The sequence below is a fragment of the Urocampus carinirostris genome, chromosome 1, assembly GCF_059441175.1.
Source record: "Urocampus carinirostris isolate Australia breed hairy pipefish chromosome 1, RoL_Ucar_1.0, whole genome shotgun sequence".
In the NCBI taxonomy this organism is placed as follows: Eukaryota; Metazoa; Chordata; class Actinopteri; order Syngnathiformes; family Syngnathidae; genus Urocampus; species Urocampus carinirostris.
In genome coordinates this window covers 1,890,612-1,910,708 of record NC_142349.1, presented here as the reverse complement: position 1 = coordinate 1,910,708, position 20,097 = coordinate 1,890,612, and the positions used below count along the sequence as shown (strand labels likewise).

Sequence of the window (20,097 nt, the reverse complement as noted above, 5' to 3'; positions counted from 1 at the left end):
ACGTGCTTTACGGGGTGAGTCGGTCGAGGAGGCCTCGGAACGACTTTGCCAGGGACTGGCTCACTCTCGCCGCCATCAAGGACGCCATCTGGACCTCCAGAAACCTGCTGGTATGGAGGTGCAGGCAGATCCCCCCGTGGCTGTGCTCCAAATGGCTCCAGATACCATACAATCTGCGAGCGGCGGGCCTAGGACGCAGCCATAAAGAAGACTCGTATGCACCCACCCGGAGGGGGGAGCCGGAGCTACACTGTGGGAGTCCCGGCAGCAACGGCCTGGGTTGTGGAACCCAGAAGGGAGAGGACCCACGCAGAAGGGAGAGGACCCACACAGAGGACTGGAAGAATGCTGCTTGGGAGGGTGGGATGGCAGAGCTATGCCCTTGCACAATAGTATTGCCTTTTACACGCTGGTTAACTACTGTTAAAAGAAAATAACTCTGAAATTGTTTAATTGATGTTGAAAATGTCAGGAAAAAATGTTAAAACGTCATATCGTCACGTCATATTGTCAGATATAAAAAAATTGTGAATATGCTTGATGGCTGTGTTTTGCTGCTGTTGGTGTCGGTGGATTTGTTCAGACCGAGGACAATCGACTTTGGCCTGGACGGATCTATTGACACTAACAAAGATGTTATATAATGAAATTGTGAATATGTTTGATTGCTAATAAGATTTTCGAGAAGGTTTGTTCAAACCTCACTTTGTGTTTGCTGTTAAAAACGTAATATTGGAATATACAATTGTGAATGTGCTTAATTGCTGTTGAGATTGTCATGATTGTTTTCTGTTTTTAGTGTCAATAAATTTGTTCAAACCAAAAAAACCACATCGACTTTGGCCTGGACAGATCTATTGACACTAACAAAGATGTTATATACCAGCTCAGTAGCCTAGATGGTAGTGTGCCCGCTTTGAGACTGGGAGGTCGCTGGTTCGCGCCTCGACCGAGACATACCTAATTGGTATAATGGCGGCGCCCTCTGGCTGCGGCTGCATCGACTCGCTACAACGGGTCAGGTGTATCGACATTTCGTTTTGTGTACATTGTTACAAAGAATGACAATACAAAGGAAATTATTATTATTATTATTATTATCATATAATGAAATTGTGAATATGCTTGATTGCTATTAAGATTTTCGAGAAGGGTTGTTCAAACCTCACATTGTGCTTGCTGTTAAAAAAGTCATATTGAAATATAATATTGTGAATGTGCTTAATTGCTGTTGAGATTGTCATGATTGTTTTTCTGTTATTAGTGTCAATAAATTTGTTCAAACCAAAAAATAACAAATAATAAATGATATTTTGAAATTAATTTGGAAGATTTGTTGTTTTTATGCTGCTCCGGACACATAACTGACTGCCAATCAGCTGCGTAGGTTACGTCTAATGCCAGTGTAGTGCCTAAATCCGACTCCCCTGCAAAATCCTCCCCCCTCGCGTGAACGCGCATTCTGCTGCGCTTCCGACAAAAGCGATCGTATTCTATACAATAAGTTTAATAAACGCGTTATATAGACTACGATCACTTAATTGTTTTAATTAGCTCAATTTATTGTTTTAATAAACTTATTATATAGAATATGGTTGCTTTTGTCGGAAGCGCAGCAGAATGATTAAATTACAGTCACGCGGGGGGGCGGGGGGGATTTGCAGGGGAGTCGGATTTAGGCACTACACCGGAAAATTTCATGCGCGTGCAGACTGGTCAAAATGGCAAAATGCAAAGCGAAACGGAAATATGAAGATGAACACAGGGCATTTTAGAAAGAAGGGGAAGATGCTTATTTTTTGTTGAACGGAATGGCAAATCACTCGGTTTATCATGCAGTACCACGATATCCCATTTCAAGACTTCAAATCTTCAGCGTCATTTTAGCACAGCCCATGCTAATATGAACACTGAATTCCCCAAAGGTACTGAACTACGCAAGCAAAAATTGAGCACATTGAAAAGCCAGGTAAAAAGACAGTCTCAAATGTTTCAGCGATTGATTAAGCATGGAGAAACTGTGACACTTGCCTCCTATAAAGTGGCGTGAAACATTGCCTGTGCTAAAAAAAAAAACATACAGCGAAGGCGAGTTTTTGAAACAGTGTTTTGGGGATTTAATTGAAACTCTGGCTCCAGATCATAAAAAACTCAAAGATTCCACGACAGATCGACAGCTGTCATGACACACAGTTGAAACCAGAATATCAGACATAAACAAAGCGCTTGAATCTGATCTACACGAAGACCTGGACACGTGTGCTTATTCTAGTGTCACATTGGACGAGTCATGCGACATACAGGACACCCCACAGTTGGCAATATTTGTGCGGATGGTTTTTGAGGACTGCGTGGTTAAAGAACAGCTTCTCGAGACTTCCGGTGGCGCAATGAGGTAGACGGCAGCAAGGAAAGTAGCTCTGACAAAAATCACTAAAGAGTAATGTAATACTTACTTGGAAAAAGACAGGAAGGGTACAAATTGTGACTCATATTAAAGAGAAATTCTTCAACAAAACATGGTCAAGAAGGGGAAACTTGTTGAGGAAAAGGGCGCTAAGGAGAAAAAGATCGAGGGAGCAGAAGGAATGTCATCGGTCGACGAGGGACGTGACTCGGCCATCCTCCATGAAATCCGTAAATTACGGCAAGAACACACTGAAGCAGCCAGTGAGAACAAGATTGCTATAGCAAGACTGGAAAAAAGCATCGAAGAGCTTCTGGAGCGCACTGTGTTGCTGGAGCGGAGGGTGGAAAGCATGGAGGAGCTACATGCTAACATGGAAGAGCGAACGTCAAGACTAGAACAATTAACAGTCTCCTTGCTCCAACAAACCGCCAAACTAGCATCAAAGTGTGAGGACTTGGAGTCGAGATCACGACGGAACAACATTAGAATACATGGCATTCCGGAGGGTGCCGAGAGGAACGACACAATCGGCTTCATAACAAACTTTATTAAATCGAACATTCCGACAACAGGATATATGGATTTGCGCATTGAGAGGGCACACCGCTCACTGGTGAACAAGTCTCAAGGTAAAGCACTGCCACGGGCAATTATCGTACGTTTCACCGACTACATAGTGAAAGAATCCGTAATGAAAGAAGCATGGAAGCGGAAGACAACGTACGAAGGCAAGACCGTTTACTTCAACCAAGATTACACCACAGAAATCCAAAAAAAGAGGAAACAAGTAAGGGACGTTATCAAAAAGTTAAAGGAAAAGAACGTAAAGGCACAATCCCCATATCCCGCCCAGCTGAAGATGTTTTTCGACTCAGGAATAAGAACATTCTCTACACTGATGGAGGCAGCAACATTGCTAAAAGAAATGGGGATCGAAGTGGAAGAGGACAACACGGAGACACTGCAAAAGATGTTGTCAAAGAACATTTGGACCACAGTGACCGGAATTGAGAGGAAGACAAAGGAACACCCCCATCATAGAAGGTGACTTACAAGCTCTCATGGAGCAAAACGAAGCCAAATTCGGATTTGGGGTGAAAGAGTAAGGACCGTATCTGCCCTTTCTATTATAAATTCAATAAGTTAGAAGTAAGTAAAATACCAAGTAAAATTGTTATCTTTAAATTAAAACAATATATATATATATATATATATATATATATATATATATATATATATTGGCATAGAGCTACGCTAAAATATTTAGTTAGTTATAACTATGGACGACGGTACAAAAGTTGTTCACGCACTGAGTGCATATTTCCAGGAGGGTAGCCACAACTCTCCGATTGGACTCTTGGAAGACATGGGTTTTTGTTTTTTGGGTGTGTTTTTTTTCTTTTTGGTGGGGAATTATGTTGCTTGTCAATATGTTTGTTAGCAATTTGGTTTGTTTTTTCAATGGAGGTGTTAGTAATTAATGAAGTGTTTTTGTATGCTTCAAAAATCAGTGAGACTCAATACAAATCATGAGCAATCTAAATATTGTTTCATATAATGTACATGGGCTAAACCACCCCATCAAGAGAAAGAAGATATTGAATCAACTCAAGACATTGCAGAGCTCAATAGCCTTATTACAAGAGTCACATTTGACAGAGATTGAACATAAGAAGCTAAAAAGAGAATGGGTGAACCAGGTGTTCTACGCATCCTATGGTAAAAGGAGGGGAGTAGCAATTTTACTTGGAAAAGGGGTGGCGTTTAAAGTCGAAAAAGAAGTGAAGGACAATCTGGGGCGATATATAATGATTATAGGGTCAATGGCCGGTTGGGAAATATCAATAATGAATGTTTATGCACCAATTGAGGAAAAGGGGACATTTTTTCAAGTATTAGCTAAAGTAATAACCAACTGTGCGAAGGTAACGTTACTTATAGGAGGTGACTTTAACACTGTACAGAATTGCAAAGTAGACAAGTATCCTTCAGTACATGGAACAAATACAAAGAGGTAAGGATGTTGAATAACATAACTAAAGAATTGGGATTGATAGATCCATGGAGAGAGAAGAATCCCCAAACTAAAGATTATACTTTCTATTCAAACCCGCATGGCAGCTATTCGAGAATTGATTACTTTTACATTTCAAGACAACATATGCATACAGTAGTAGAGTGTGGTATAGAGAATATTACTATAAGTGACCATTCTCCAATTACTTTGAAACTAAGTTTAGACAATGAACCCCATTTTAGGTATTGGAGGATGAATGTATCTCTCCTCTCAGATAAAAACGTAGTACAGGAAATAAAACGGTGTATAAAAGAATATTTCCAAATCAATGACAACAATGAGGTTTCTCCATCAATATTATGGGAAGGAGGGAAAGCTGTAATAAGGGGGAAATTCATTGAAATATCGTCCCGACTGAAACGAATACGCTTAAAGAATCAGAAGGAATTGGAGGATAAGATTAAGGAACTAGAAGAAGAACATAAAAAAAACACCAAATGAATCCAGATTACAGGTATTAAAAACAACCAGAAGCAAATTAGATGAACTTTTGACAAATAAAGCAGAAGGGGCTCTGCGCTTTGTGAACCAGAGATACTATGAAATGGGCAATAGAGCCAGTCGACTGCTAGCCTTCCAACTTAAAAAGGCCCAAACAGATAGAATTATATCACAAATAAAACATCCTATCTCTAAACAATGTTTAGTAAAACCCAAAGGTATAGCAGAAGCATTTGCAGATTATTATAAAGAATTATACAAGGACTCAGAAAATGACTTAGATAACTACACGGCACAAAACTTTTTAGGAAAACTACATTTACCAACACTAACAGGGGGGGATACATTAGAAATTATTCGCCCCATTACAAAACAGGAAATACAAGATACAATAAATAACTTAAAAATAAATAAATCACCAGGAACGGATGGATTCCCGGGGGTGTTCTACAAAAGCTTTAAGGAAGAATTAACACCAGTACTGCATAAAGTATTTAACTATGCTCTAACAAAAGGAGATCCCCCCAAATCATGGTCGGAAGCCATCATAACAGTCTTGCACAAAGAAGGAAAAGACCCAATATTGTGTGAAAGCTATGGACCAGTTAGTTTACTTTGTAATGACCTAAAAATTCTTACAAGCATACTGGCAAAAAGAATGCAGAAATTTATAGCGAAATTAATTAGAAATGATCAAACAGGGTTTATTCCGGGCAGGGTGCAAACAATATTAGGAGGATACTAAACATAATTACGAGCACAAAATCTAAGACCCAACCCTCGATGTTACTGAGCTTGGATGCACAAAAAGCTTTCGATGGGGTGAAATGGAGCTTCTTACATCAATCACTTATAGCTTTTGGCTTCCCTCAAATATTTGTTGAATGGGTGAAAATAATCTATAAAAATCCTAAATCTCGTTTTAGAGTAAATGGTCACTGTTCAGATTTCTTTGATATCAAAAGAGGAGTCCGGCAAGGGGATTGTTTAAGCCCACTCTTGTTTGCAATAAGCATAGAACCACTCGCAGAATCAATTAGACAAAATGAGCAAATAAGGGGGATATTTGATGAAGGAGGAACAGAACATAAAATATCATTGTTTGCAGACGACCTGTTGGTAATGCTGAAGGAACCTTCGTTATCAATACCACCACTGTTGGAGAGCCTTAAAATATATGGAGAAGTAGCTGGGTATTCAAATAATGAGAGCAAATCAATAGCAATGATGATATCAGGAAAATGTCCAACATAGGTGATTGAAAGATTTGATTTTAAATGGACAAATAAAGGGTTTAAATATTTGGGGGTGACCATTACACCACATTCCACACAGCTGTTTGATGCAAATTATGGAATGTTGATAAAAGAAATAAGGAAAGATTTGGAAAAATGGGAAATTTTGCCCTTAAGTCTTATCGGAAGGATAGAAACAATTAGAATGAACATATTACCAAGACTATTATTTCTGTTTCAATCCCTTCCAATTCTGATCCCGGCATCCACATTTAAAATGTTAAATAAATTGATAACAAAATTCCTTTGGCAAAACAAGAAACCTAGAATAAAATACAAAACCCTGTTAGCTCCTAAAGAAAAAGGGGGCCTAGACCTACCCAATATTAAATATTACTATTGGGCAGCTCAGATTAAAGCACTCATCTTGTGGATTACTACAGACAAAGATACGATATGGGTGGACATGGAGCAGCGATCTTGTCCAAATATGCCTGTGGAATCGTTACCATACATATCAGTCACGAGGTGGAAGAAATTAAAAATCCAGAATGAATGGATTAAGGGAACTATTAAAACTTGGTCAACTATACAAAAAAATTTAAAAATATCAAGATCTGTGAATAGGGCTACCAAAATAGCGAAAAACCCAGACTTTAAACCTGGGGTTATGGAGGTAGGGTTTCAAAAATGGGCCCAAAAAGGACTGATGTTGATTACCCAAGTATTGGAAGCACAGGCAATGAAATCATTCGAACAACTCCAACAAGAATTTGACCTACCCAGAAATGATTTTTACAAATATTTGCAACTAAGGCATTACCTCCAGAAACACGAGGAATGGGGGAAAATATGTAAGGAGCCAACTAAGGTAGAGGAATTATTAATATCATATACAAAAGGACAATCAATAAAGGGGGTTATATCAAAACTATATAAAGCCCTGAGAATGGATCTCAGTAATGAGGACATGGCAGTTAAGGAAAAATGGGAACAAGAAACTAGTGTAGCGATAAAAGACAACGAATGGGAAAAAACATTGAAAGAGGGACACAAAATAACCAACAGCCCGACATGGAGGGAGTTTGAATGGAAAGTAAAAATGCGATTCTTCTATACACCCTCTATCACTTCAAAATATAAAAATACCTCAAATCTATGTTGGCGTAACTGTGGGGGGGTCGGAGACTTTACGCATATTTTCTGGAATTGCCCTGTAATATTAATTTTTTGGAGAAGTATCCAGAGAGAAATAAAATTAATTACTGGCTGGGAGTTGCGGTTGGACCCAAAGGCTTACGTAATAGGAATTTTGCCAGAAGAATTACTATCTGGTCAACAGAAATATATACTAAGGGTAATGCTTCTGGTAGCAAAGAAAATGATCACAGTGTCCTGGCTGAAACCACAACCTCCTGACATAAAACAATGGAGAGACAAATTAAAGCAAATGTACATTATGGAAAAAATCACTGCAAGACTTCAACTGAAACTTGACCAATTCGAGAAAAGATGGAAGCCTATTACACAAATTTTACTTGATGTCTAAACACCTCCCCCTATTTTTTATGTTTTGTTCTTTTGTTTTTTGGGGTGTATATTTTTATTTATTATTTTTTTATATATTTCTTTTTGTATGAATGTATTGTATGAACATTTATTCTTCTTTTCTATTAATAGTATTTTTTCTTCTTTGTTGTTCCTTCTGTTATTTATGAGTGTGTCAAGTGTATATATTCTGTGTTGATGTAAGATGGTGTAATCAAACCTCTGTCAAAATTGGTGTGAGAAATAAAAAGTAAAAAAAAAAAAGAACAGCTTCTCAATTTTGTGCCCTTAAAAGACAGAACACGCGGCATTGACGTCAAAGAAGCAATGACTAAAGTATTCAAAAAAGCGAACTTGTCTTTAGAAAAACTCACTGCAATAGCCACGACGGAGCGCCATCGATAATTTGTTCTGTGAACTGGGTCTTATGGGCCCATGCAAGAGCGATGACACATTACCCGAATTTTGGAATTTCCTTTGCATCATTCACCGGGAGCAACTTGTGTCCAAAACACTGAATTTAGACCATGTCGTGAAACCTGTGGTGGAGATTGTGAACTACATCCGTACGCACGCTCTTGATCACCGGCAGTTCAAAAATCTCCTTGCTGAACCTCCGACACGTCTTCCTCTGAGGAAGCAGAGCCGGGGGACTGTGAGGTGGGCTCTCATATCTCTGGGGTTCAAGTCATTGAGGTGGTCAAAAAGCGGGTTACTGAGAACGGCCCGGATTTCATTAAGGCTCTGGATGTTGTGCAACATTGCGTGGACGGCGGAGACAGGGCCTCTGGATTGGCAGACTGGGGTCGTGGTTCCCCTTTTGAAGAAGGGGGACCGGAGAGTGTGTTCCAACTACAGGGGCATCACACTTCTCAGCTTACCTTTGAAAGGTATATAATAATAATAATAATAATAATAATTTCCTTTGTATTGTCATTCTTTGTAACAATGTACACAAAACGAAATGTCGATACACCTGACCCGTTGTAGCGAGTCGATGCAGCCGCAGCCAGAGGGCGCCGCCATTATACCAATTAGGTATGTCTCGGCCGAGGCGCGAACCAGCGACCTCCCAGTCTCAAAGCGGGCACACTACCATCTAGGCTACTGAGCATTTTGGGGTACTGGAGAGGAGGGTCTATCAGGAACTAGAATTTCCGATTCAAGAGGAGCAGTGTGGTTTCCGTCCCGGCCGTGGAACACTGGACCAGCTCTACACCCTCTGCAGGGTCCTTGAGGGTGCATGGGAGTTTGCCTATCCACATGTGTCTTGTGGACTTGAAGAAGGCATTCGACCCTGTTCCTCAGGAAGCCCTGTAGGGGGTGCTTCGGGATTATGGGGTACCGCACAGTCTTATCCGGGCTGTGCGGTCCCAGTATGCCCGGTGCCAGAGTCTGGTCCGCATTGTCGGCAGTGAGTTGGATTTGTTTCCAGTGAGAGTTGGACTCTGCCAGGCTGCCCTTTGTCACCGATTCTGTTCATAACTTTTATAGACAGAATTTCTAGGTGCAGCCTTAGTGGGGAAGGAGTCCAGTTTGTGGGCCTCAGCATTCCATCACTGCTTTTTGCAGATAATGTGGTGCTGTTGGCTTCCTCAGGCCGTGATCTTAAGCTCCCCACTGGAGCGATTCGTAGCCGAGTGTAAAACGGCCAGGATGAGGATCAGCACCCCTAAGTCAGATACTATGGTCCTAAAAGGTAAAAGGGTGGCATGCTCCCTCCGGGTTGGGGATAGGATCTTGCCCCAAGTGGGGGAGTTCAAGTATCTTGGGGTCTTGTTCACGAGTGAGGGTAAGATGGAACGAGAGATCAACAGACGGTTCGGTGCAGCGTCTGCCGTAATGCGGACCATGTACCGATCCGTCGTGGTGACGGGGAGCTAAGCCGAAAGGGAAAGATCTCGATCTACCGCTCGATCTACGTTCCTACCCTCACCTATTGTCATGAACTGTGGGTTATGACTGAAAGAACACGATCCCAGATACAAGTGGCTGAAATGAGTTTCCTCCACAGGGTGGCAAGGCTCTCACTTAGAGATAATGTGAGAAGCTCAGTTATCTGGGAGAGTCTCTATGTAGAGCCACTGCTCCTCCGCATTGAGAGGAGCCAGTTAACGTGGCTAGAATGCCTCCTGGACGCCTCCCTCGGGAGGTGTTTCGGGGAAGTCCCACCGGCAGGAGGCCCCAGAGGCGATCCAGGACACGCTGGAGAGACTATGTCTCTAGGCTGGCCTGGGAACGCCTCGGGATTCTGTCGGATGAGCTGGAGGAAGTGGCTGAGGATAGGTACTTCTGGGCTTCCCTGTCAAGCTCCTGCCCCCGCAACACTACCTCGGATAACCGTAAGGTAATGGATAGATGAAAGGATGAGTGCTACATTAAAGGAGAAATTAAATGCAGACAAAAATAAAAGTGCTTTTACTTGCTACACACGATGATAAACATGCAGTGGTAAATAAGCCGGTATGTACAATCTGCGCCACGATCCAGACATTGCAGTACTGAACGCGCCGCATCTTTCTCTCTGTCTCTCTAGCATCAGTGATTGAAATTATGACCAAATTTGTCTATTGGTGCATTATGTATAGAAAGCAAAGCTATAAATAAAATCATGTTCTGCAAAACTTATTCTAACTCAATGTACCTATAATTTGATTACGTCTTTTTTTCTGTAACTGTAACGAAATTCAATTACCTTTTTTTGTATCCTGACTACATCACACCCTTACATGTGTTCCCTCACTCCCTAAGCTTGCCGCTTATGTGCCAGCAATGGTGCATAGTGCTAAACTAGGCAAGTAACTTCTGAACTTGGGTGATGCGTTTATGATATTATTGAGGAAATGGGACTAAGTAGGTTCTTTTTTTGAATGCAACCCCCCTGATAAATGAGGGATAAGTGTATTCACAAACACCGCGATTACAGGGTTGCTATTTGTCACTACTCATATTAACGAGTGTCTAAAAAAAAAACGAATTCTGATCTTATTCGGACGATTACTTTCTGACGGGCAAGTTTAGCGTTTGTTTAAATTTGTCCCAAAATATATTTTTTGCAACTGGACAGTGCACGATTACCCAAGCAATGTGAGTGTACAAGACATTTACACATGCATGCGTATCTAAATATGCGTGCACACAAACAAACAAATATGCACACTTAAAATGAGTGTACCTTATGGGTTTGAAACATCCCTCCGACTACCTTGCCACGGCCAAAAACATCTAGCCCAACATAGACATTAGACTGGCGCCCGTTTATGGGACTGTAGTTATTCATCCACTCCAGGTTTTCTGCTGTCCAGTTGTAGTTGGTGAAGAAACCATCGCATGATTCAAAAAAAATTCTGAAATGGAAACACAACAATATAATGTTCAACTGATAGTTTGGTATTAATTTGATGCTGAATATTTCACAAAGAAAAGCATGAAATAAAATGTGCTTTGCTTTGGTTAGCTAATGTGACGATGTACTCACTCTTTTTAGACAACTTACCCCTCATCAGAAGTGCATGCATTGACTGCAGTATGTTTACTGCTCACCTTGCACAATGTTGACTATCTTTTTTTGCACTATGATGACTATTTTTGCACCAAATGCTTATGTTGACTGTTTCTTGCACTATGATGACTATTTTTGCACCAAATGCATATTGCACAAACCCTTACGATACCAAACTGTATGTAAAATCCTACATGCCGACATTTATTTTGTAAATTTGGTGTAAACTATAACATTATCCTCCTTGTTTTATAACCTTATCTTCACTGTTCCTTTATCTTCTTTTACCTCACTGTGAATGTGTGAAACTGGAGTGTCATGCCCAATTTCGTTGTCACAATACGTTAACCCATTTTGTAACAATGACCATAAAGGTATATTCTATTCTATTCTATTCTATTCTATTCATTCATACTGCATTCGGAACAGATGAACATGACAAGACAACCATTCACACACATTATCTTGTCACCACAGCTAACAATGGCAGCGCACAAGTGTCAATCTTTAATAAATTGGCATTCAAGCTTAAATACACATACAGAAAGGAAACAAAAACAAAAAAACATTCTATAAACAAACATTAAAAACATTCTATAAACAAACATTGTGTACTCACTGAAGCTCAGAGGCCTGTCGAAAGAAAAAAAAAACAGCTGATATGCATCCTGAGTCATGCACCTGATCTTGGTCAAGCTCTCTGATACCAAGCATGCATATCAGAGAGGTAGAGAAGACACGACCAAAATGTGCTACCCCAAGCTACGTTAGAAAAATCAAAATAATACTATAAGTGCTTGAAATCTTTTTACCATCTTTTCCGAACTATAAGTCACTCTGGGGTATATGTCGCACCGATCGAAAAATGCAAAATTAAAAAGGTGTAGGTCACACTCGGGAGTATAAGTCGCATTTTCTGGGGGGAATTTCATTTGACAGAATCCAACACAAATACATACATGTCATCTTAAAAGGCAATTAAAAAAAATGAAATGGAGAACACGGTACACTAACCTTACACGTACAGTATGTGCATATCTTAGACACGCTCGTCAGTAACGACGTAACGTATTAGGAGTTATTCAGATAACTAGCATTAAGAATATGCTTACCAAACTATCATCTTCACTCAAAATCACTGAATCCAATGAAATATTCATCCTCTGTGTCACTTTTACCGATAAACAACTCCTTCAAGTTGGGAGGAAGAAAATACGGCGCTTTGCTTCCTCTGTTTGCTGGTTGAAATTATCAACACAGGCCTAGATCGTCCTCTTGCTGCTTAGTGTGAAAATAACATGTGAGGTTATATACACTGCCGGTGATAAAATGTAAAATTCAATGATATAATAATGTGGAAAAATTGGCCTTGAAAATGCAGAAAAGTGCTTAAATTTGGCCATGAAAAAAAATTACGAACCCTGATGTGAAGTGATATACACACTAACAATGTGTTAATAATTTCACATATACTGTGAGTCTCACTGGAGTATAAACTGCACCCACGGCCAAATTATGAAAAGAACTGCGAATCATTGTAGGAGAAAATGTAGGTTCGATAATCTTTTAAGTCTTCTTACGTGATTTAATAAAGTACACCGGGGCTTGCCATGAGGGGGAGCCTTTATTTCGTCATCCCAAAGAAACTCAGAGAACTCCAGACATAACAACGCTTTTATAGCTTCAGTTTGAGTACAACCCAAAAGGCGGCCCCAGTCCTCAGCAACAACAAGGAAGACGCTATCGTACCCTTATTAGGACATGTTGTTCGCCTCAGTTTGCTCAGAGAGTCCTTGAAGAGGGGCCTTGCAGGTCTCATGCCCTTTTAGGGAAACTCAACTGTCTTGCCAAGGATCTTCTCGAATGATGTCAACATTCCCTCACTACTGTAAGCAATGTAAGCAAGTCTTTCTACATTTCTAAATGTATGCAACTCTATTCTACAACTGCAAGTCTATTTTCCACAAAATCATCATCCAGAAAAATACGGTAATTATCAGGTGTCTTTTGCACTGGACCGATAACTGTGATGTCATATTTGGCTGTTATAAGTCCGATAAAAAGTAAAAGTAAACCCAGATCCTTTTAGTTGAAGGTTTGAGTAAAAGTGAAATCCTTACCTATTGGACTGGTTTAATTCATTTTGCCATCTTAGCTCTCCGTTCTCAATGACGCTGTCATACCAAAGGACCATGCTGCCTGGGATTTGTCTATGCATTTGATTTGTGAGATAGCGCAGAAACAACGGTGTTTTCTCCACAGCAACATCCTGCAGGTAAATGACACAAAGTACACCCAATTCCAGCCAAGACATTAGTGAAGATAAAAACTTGATAAAAGATGAAAATAGTATATACAGTGGGAACTCGCTACTTCGCGGTTCGACGTTCGCGGCTTCAGAGCTTTGCGGTCTGTAATGGTTTAAAAAAAAAAAAAAAAAAAAAAAAAATTGAAGGGGCTATTTCGCAGACTTTAACTTTTTGCGAGTTTTTTCGGCGGAACGTCAGCGGACGCGGGATAAGGCGGCCGGCTGGATGGGACGGGACGGGTGGGGGGGGCGCGGCGGGGGTCACTCCCGGGCCACGCGACGGAGCGAGTTCGGCAGACGCAGCGTCGCACGGCGCGACGCGAGAAAAGGCGGCGGGCGTGATCGTCCGACGACCCGAGTAGCGCGGCGCGACGACAGGCGGCCGTCCGCGCGCGGCGGGTGAAAGGCGGCGGACGGGCGCGGGACCCCTGTAACTGGGGAATCCCCCTAGGCCGACGACCCTAGCACGGCGCGCCGTTCTCGTTTCCCGGCGCGCGGTTTCGGTGTGGCTTCCGCTTCACCACCCCCCCCTAACCCCACAGGTCCCCACAGGTCCCCCCAGCTACCCCTCTCCCCCGCGGCCGCCCGTCCGTCGCTCGGAACCATCGAGGGCCGTGTAACGTGCGCGTGGGCCGCTAACAGCGGCCTCCGCACCAAGCGCCCGACCCGCTCGGCTTGTCGCGGTGTCGTGCGTATCGTGCCCGAAAGTACCCGCGCCGCGGGTTAGGGGCTCGCTCACGGGAGCGACCGAACGGCACCCACGGTGCGGCGCAAATAAAAACCCTGTCGTGAATTTGTCTCCGAGCGTCCCGGGCGGACGTAAAATCGCCCAGCTGTACGACTCTTAGCGGTGGATGTTTTTGAAGGGTCTTTGCTACTTCGCAGATTTTCACTTTTTGCGGGTGGTTTTGTTCCCCATTAACCGGGTCTAAAAAATAATAATTAAAAAAAAAATTTTTTAATTATATATTTTTTTTCTTTTTGAAGGGTCGTCGCTACTTCGCAGATTTTCACTTTTTGCGGGTGGTTTTGGTCCCCATTAACCGGGTCTAAAAAAGATTAATTAAAAAAAATATAATAATAATAAATACATTTTTGGGGGGGGGAAGGTGTGCCGCTACTTCGCGGATTTTCACTTATCACGGGTGGTTTTGGTCCCCATTAACGGCGATAACCGAGGTCTTACTGTAATCAACTAAAACTTATAATTAAAATATATTACAAATTTATATATTTTCAGTGTTATACTGTTTAACTGTTATCTAACGTCACAAGGACAGGCAACATCTGACTGGTGGCCTACTATTTCATGGTATATGAAAAAAAGGGTCAGGGGACCAAAGGCTCTTTTCATGAGTACATGTGACTCAGAGATAAAATAAAATATGTGCATTTAGTCATTATATTGTTATACACGGAGCAGATAGTCGCATATCCGAAGCAGAGTCAGGACTGAGTGTCTCAAGGGTTCGGTCTAGTGTATGATGGGCAAAGTGTCTACTACAGTATACAGTCAAGGTGTTACACCAACAGACACCGTTCTGGCTGAAAATTGCTCCATAATCCTTTGTATGGAAGAGTCATTAAACAATCTATGTTCATTGTTGAGACACTTTTTGATGAAAAGCCACAGAATGAGTGTTTTTTTTTAAACTATAATTTATGTTAAATGCCGTCAATTTTCGTATTCATTGTCCGTTAACTTACTGGCTATGTTAAAATCCATTTGGATTCTGGTGTTTCCTCTACTAATTTTATGACTCACTAAACGTGGAACTAGTCCAGTGGGTTTTCTTTCTTTTGCCTAATGGCATAGGTGCTACAAATCTCAAATGTATATGGTGAGTGAACCCAATTTGATCATTTCTTAATAGACAGAGAAATTACTGTTCGTAATGATGAGTTGAATTGAATGATAGAGAAGTTATTAGGGGTGTCTGATAAGTCTTTTGCTTTAACCCTTCATCCATCTTTATTTTTGGGCAATTTGTTGATTTCATTTTGTTATGTTTGTTGCAAAGTGCCTGAAAAAAATAATTTAAAAAAACAGTTGTGTTAAAGTTTCAATTCATAAAATCGTAAATTCTGGGAGAGTCTGATTTCATTTTAACAGAGCTGGTACAACTTAAAGCATTTTAAAGAAAATGCATTTTGTTGGAAAAATAAAACACGTGAGCAGTTTTGTCTGCCAAAATGTGTGAAATGTGACAAAGGCAATACTCACGCTTAGTGTATTCTCTATATTTATAAGCCAGCCATCAAAGCCATGATAAGAGCTAATTTGAACAAGCTTATCAGCTACTTCGCAATACATTTCTCCTTGAAGGAAAGCCTCACATATTGCAGCTCCATCAGTCCACTCTGTGATGAAGGTCCCTAAAGAGGATGTCAAGTATTACTTGTTTTTAATAAAAAACAATTAAAAGTCAACAATCAAAACCAAATGCTCTTTTCATTTCTGAATTGTCATAATCACAACAAGGAATGAACATGGGTTCCAGCTTACCCAGAACAAGAACTCCATGTTTATGTGCCGCATTGGTCCAGACTGTAGGAGGAATGCTCACAAAGTTGTGTGAGAAATAGTTAAAAATATCGATGTACTGCCAGTGGTAGAAGGCATACGGTGATTCAACAGCTGTACCTTGTACAAACCTTTAACATAGGAAAACAAAGTGTGGCCTTGGTAAACATGATTACTGCAGTTAAAGTACGACAATTTCCAGAAATTAAAAGTTACAAATCATACAGACTTAAAAATGCTCTTCACAAATAAATGGATTATGTAGTAAAATGTCAGCGATTAGAGCAAAGGATACTGTCCTGTGAAAGGATACTGTTGGGTGTGAGATGAAAATAAGACATCAAGTAGAACACTACTACTGTTATTTTAAATGGATTCATATGACTTCCTGCATTGTAAAGCATCTTCCTTTCTTTAAAAAAAAAACGATGCAAAACACAAACAAGAAGCTAAAAGAAAAAAAAAGTCATATTCTTGTGGTCACGTGCGACCTGTTTAAGTTTTATATAGCTGTCTGAATGGCCCAAATCCTAATATTTTAGTTGCCTGACTGAAACCACATCACCGTTTTGATATTTTCTTTAATGTGGTCACGCAATGTTGCCTCAAATGTAAATATGCAAATTATTTAAAAAGACAATTGATAACTATTACTAAATCTTTTTAGTTCAAACAGATATTAAATTGTATTGAAATGATTCAAATTTACAAGACTTTCAAAATTTAGATTAAAGACATTTTAATACTTATTAAGGCCTTATTTTGAGAATATTGAATTCAATGCCTTTTAAAACTTTTCAAGGTTCTGCGGGAAGCCTAACTTCTGTACATATAATGTTTAAATTGACGTCACAGATTAATCAAGTTTGTCGGTGCTTATAAGTCATTTGTCTGGTGTGTGAAATGTTTGGTTGGGTGTGTTAACACTTTTTGAATAATGCTGTTATCAGAGGTTTGAAAAACCCACCATAACATACATACTGACTTACCGGTCATCTAGGTATCCACCCATCATATCATGAGACATTAAGGTTCGACGTGAGCAACTGGACAGTGCAGGTTCTCGTTCTGCCAATGGAACTACTGCCACATTGAAAGGGTTTGCCCTATTTTGTCTCCATGACATAAGCTCCTCCAAAGTCTGAAGACTACAACTAATGGGTTCGGTTGTGTCAGCATCATAATGTTTGACTGATCGAGAAAAAAGACATAGAAAGAAGGTGTAAAAGATATAGGATATTTAAAGATTGTGAAAGTTGCAACAGTTTCTGTTTAGTAGATGATGCAAATCCCCAAACCTGGTAGAGGTGAAGGCAAATAATTGACGACTTCATGAACATCATGCAAGACATCAGGGTGATGCAAACAACCCTCCATCTGCAAAGGAAACAAAACAAGCAACTATCCATGGCAAGATCTATAAGCATTATTTTATTTAGGACAAAACTAAGCACAATGAAGTGGAACCACTGAATCTGACAATCACAGTTGTCACACGATTGTCGGTGAAACATGTTTCGCAATATTTGCAAGCAAACTGAGATTCCCTAACATTTCTTCCATGTTTAACGAAACGTGTAGTGGTGTGCCGTTTTATTCTTGATGTGATGGTGCAGACACCCTTAAAACCGCTCCACTCATTTCAATAACATTTCATGCAGACAGGGAGTCAGCAGCATAGATAAATATATTGGAAAGCAGAGCATTTAAATTTACTAATTTATAGCTAACTGCATTTATGTATTTATTTCCACTTTTATTCTTACATGTTTAAACTTTGAATTTCATTCTTATTTTACAGAATTTATTTTAAATGCATATACAATTTTATACATCTTTGTTTTTAATCAGATAATTTTGTATTTAATTTCAGAAAAAAAAATAATTCAAATCTGTTTTTACTTGTGCTATTTTTAACCCTTAAACGTTCCAAAGGCCCACCGGCGGGCCGGCGGACTGTTGAGAAGCAAATACGTGTCTGTACGATGTCACCAGAAACTAAAAATACATCATGCCAAATCATTGCGAAATTCAAACTCTTGGGATTCAAGATATGCTGACCAATTAAAATATACTCATCAAAAGAACATTACGATCATGTTGACAGATAAAAAAAAAAAAAAAATCTGCCTAAATGAATTTTTGCATCGTTGGACGTTCTTTGTAGTAATAAGTCTGTCGCCCCATAATTCTCTTGTACAAGTAAACAGACTCGTAAAATAATTTTCAATATGGCCATTTGCCTCTGAATTAAGCCACTCTTGACCAATTGCAGGCTTTTTTTCACGGCCCACAGACTGCATTAGCCTAAGTAGGCGTTTATTGATGAAACAAACATTGCCTTTATTTTGCTTCAAACATCTTTGACCGATAATGGCAGTTTCAAATGAGAATTAACACATTGATTAGCCAATGATATTCTCAATATAATTTTGGGTTAAATATATAGACATTTGTGGTGTGTAGTCAAATCAGACTTGAAAATAAACGTGCCTAATGCAACTCGAGATCCATTTTTACTCACGGTTATCATGCGCACGAGTGCACAATCAGTGATTAACTTCTGGGAAGAGATGTCAAACATTTCCAACTCTATCACAAATTCATGGTTAAAGAGGTTTTAGAACTGTGAACTTGTCTCTAAATGGCCACTTTTGGAAATGTAAACGTACCCTTAGAAAAATATGTTATATGCAATGTTTGGTTTTTAAGATTATGATCAAATTTGACTAAGGACCAGGAAAGGCTTGATGCTATTGCTCCAACTATTTGACAGACAAGATGTCCATGCTACACTCTACTGTAGGCATGCGATTGCAAGAGAGAAAAATCAGGCGAGGATATGAACCTATTTCTATGTGTTCCAACTTTGATTACTAAATGGTAAAATGTTAAATGGTCTGCATTTATATAGCGCTTTTCAAGTCAACGAAGACCTCCCAAAGCGCTTTACAATGTGCTTCACACTTACACATTCACACACACACTCACACACCAATAGCGGCCATGCAGCCATGCAAGGCGCCGACCTGCTTCTTGGGGGCATTAGGGATTTAGTGCCTTGCCCAAGTACACTTCGACATATAACGAGGAGCCGGGATTCGAACCTGCGATCTCTTGATCCCAAGACTAATTACTTAATGTTAGTACCACTTGAAGTGAATAGTTCAGTTTGGGACAAAACTTTAGTGTTACCTTCCAAAAGAGACCAAACCCGTCCATATCCTCCAAACAGTTCGAGAACAGCATTCAATGAACTTTGGGTACGTTTTGGATTGGGATTTTAGGCAATTTTCAGAGGACAGTAATGAGTTGATTAATCGTGGCTGTTTGGTCTTCCAGAGCACAGCGGAATAGGTTAGAGAAATTTTGAAGCCATACTTTTTGAATCGTGTTTTGAAGAAGTACAGTAAACACAAAAACGAGACGGTGTTTATAAATTCAATCTATCTGGTGCAGGGGCAACTCTCACATGGATCTATTTCGATATTGTGTTTACTTCAAGCTAGGATGTTATTATCATCGCCCCGCCTTGACAGCCTAGAGTCGGGCCGGGCAGACCTGGGCACTCCGGTCCTGGAGGGCAGTATGTTCTGCATGATTTTTGAGGTTTCTCTGATCCAATACAGGTGATTCCAATCACCAGTATCGTTAACGAGCACTTGCTAGCTTGCTAACGAGGCTATAATTTGTATCACCTGAGTTAAAGAAGAGCAAACTTCAAAATCTGGCAGGACGTATGGCCCTCCAGGACCGGAGTGCCCAGGCCCTAGACGCAATCGTTGAAGTCACTACTTCACAGTTTTTGGGGGGAAGGAGCCAAAATGTAAAAAAAAAAAAAAGCGTGTTCTCTATATGTTGCATTTTAGGTGTTTTATTATTTTATTTCTTACACTTGTGAACTAGTAAACGTCACTCACGACCTAGATATTCCCCCCCAAAACAAACCAAAAACAAACAAACATTGTACTTACGGTTTGCGAGATCTGCATGGGTTGCTCTAAGTATGGAAGCCCAAAAGGGCTATAATTAATTTAAAATGAATAATCGTA

General features: G+C 40.2%; 1 protein-coding gene across 6 annotated transcripts in view; it reads right to left on the bottom strand.

Moving 5' to 3' along the window:
- Nucleotides 1-20,051, bottom strand: part of engase (endo-beta-N-acetylglucosaminidase) — a 49,050-nt gene extending 28,999 nt beyond the window's left edge. Inside the window, exons 1-7 of one of the 6 annotated variants that reach the window (XM_088335288.1) lie at nucleotides 20,020-20,051; nucleotides 17,344-17,422; nucleotides 17,035-17,236; nucleotides 16,028-16,176; nucleotides 15,746-15,897; nucleotides 13,334-13,482; nucleotides 10,887-11,058 (exon numbers count right to left, since the gene is read on the bottom strand). In XM_088335288.1, the coding sequence (XP_088191414.1) occupies nucleotides 10,887-11,058; nucleotides 13,334-13,482; nucleotides 15,746-15,897; nucleotides 16,028-16,176; nucleotides 17,035-17,236; nucleotides 17,344-17,422; nucleotides 20,020-20,037 (921 nt within the window). In that variant the 5' untranslated portion in view covers nucleotides 20,038-20,051. The other 5 variants (XM_088335362.1, XM_088335445.1, XM_088335534.1 and 2 more) reach the window with 5 other exon arrangements.
- Between the last annotated feature and the right edge of the window lie 46 nt (nucleotides 20,052-20,097).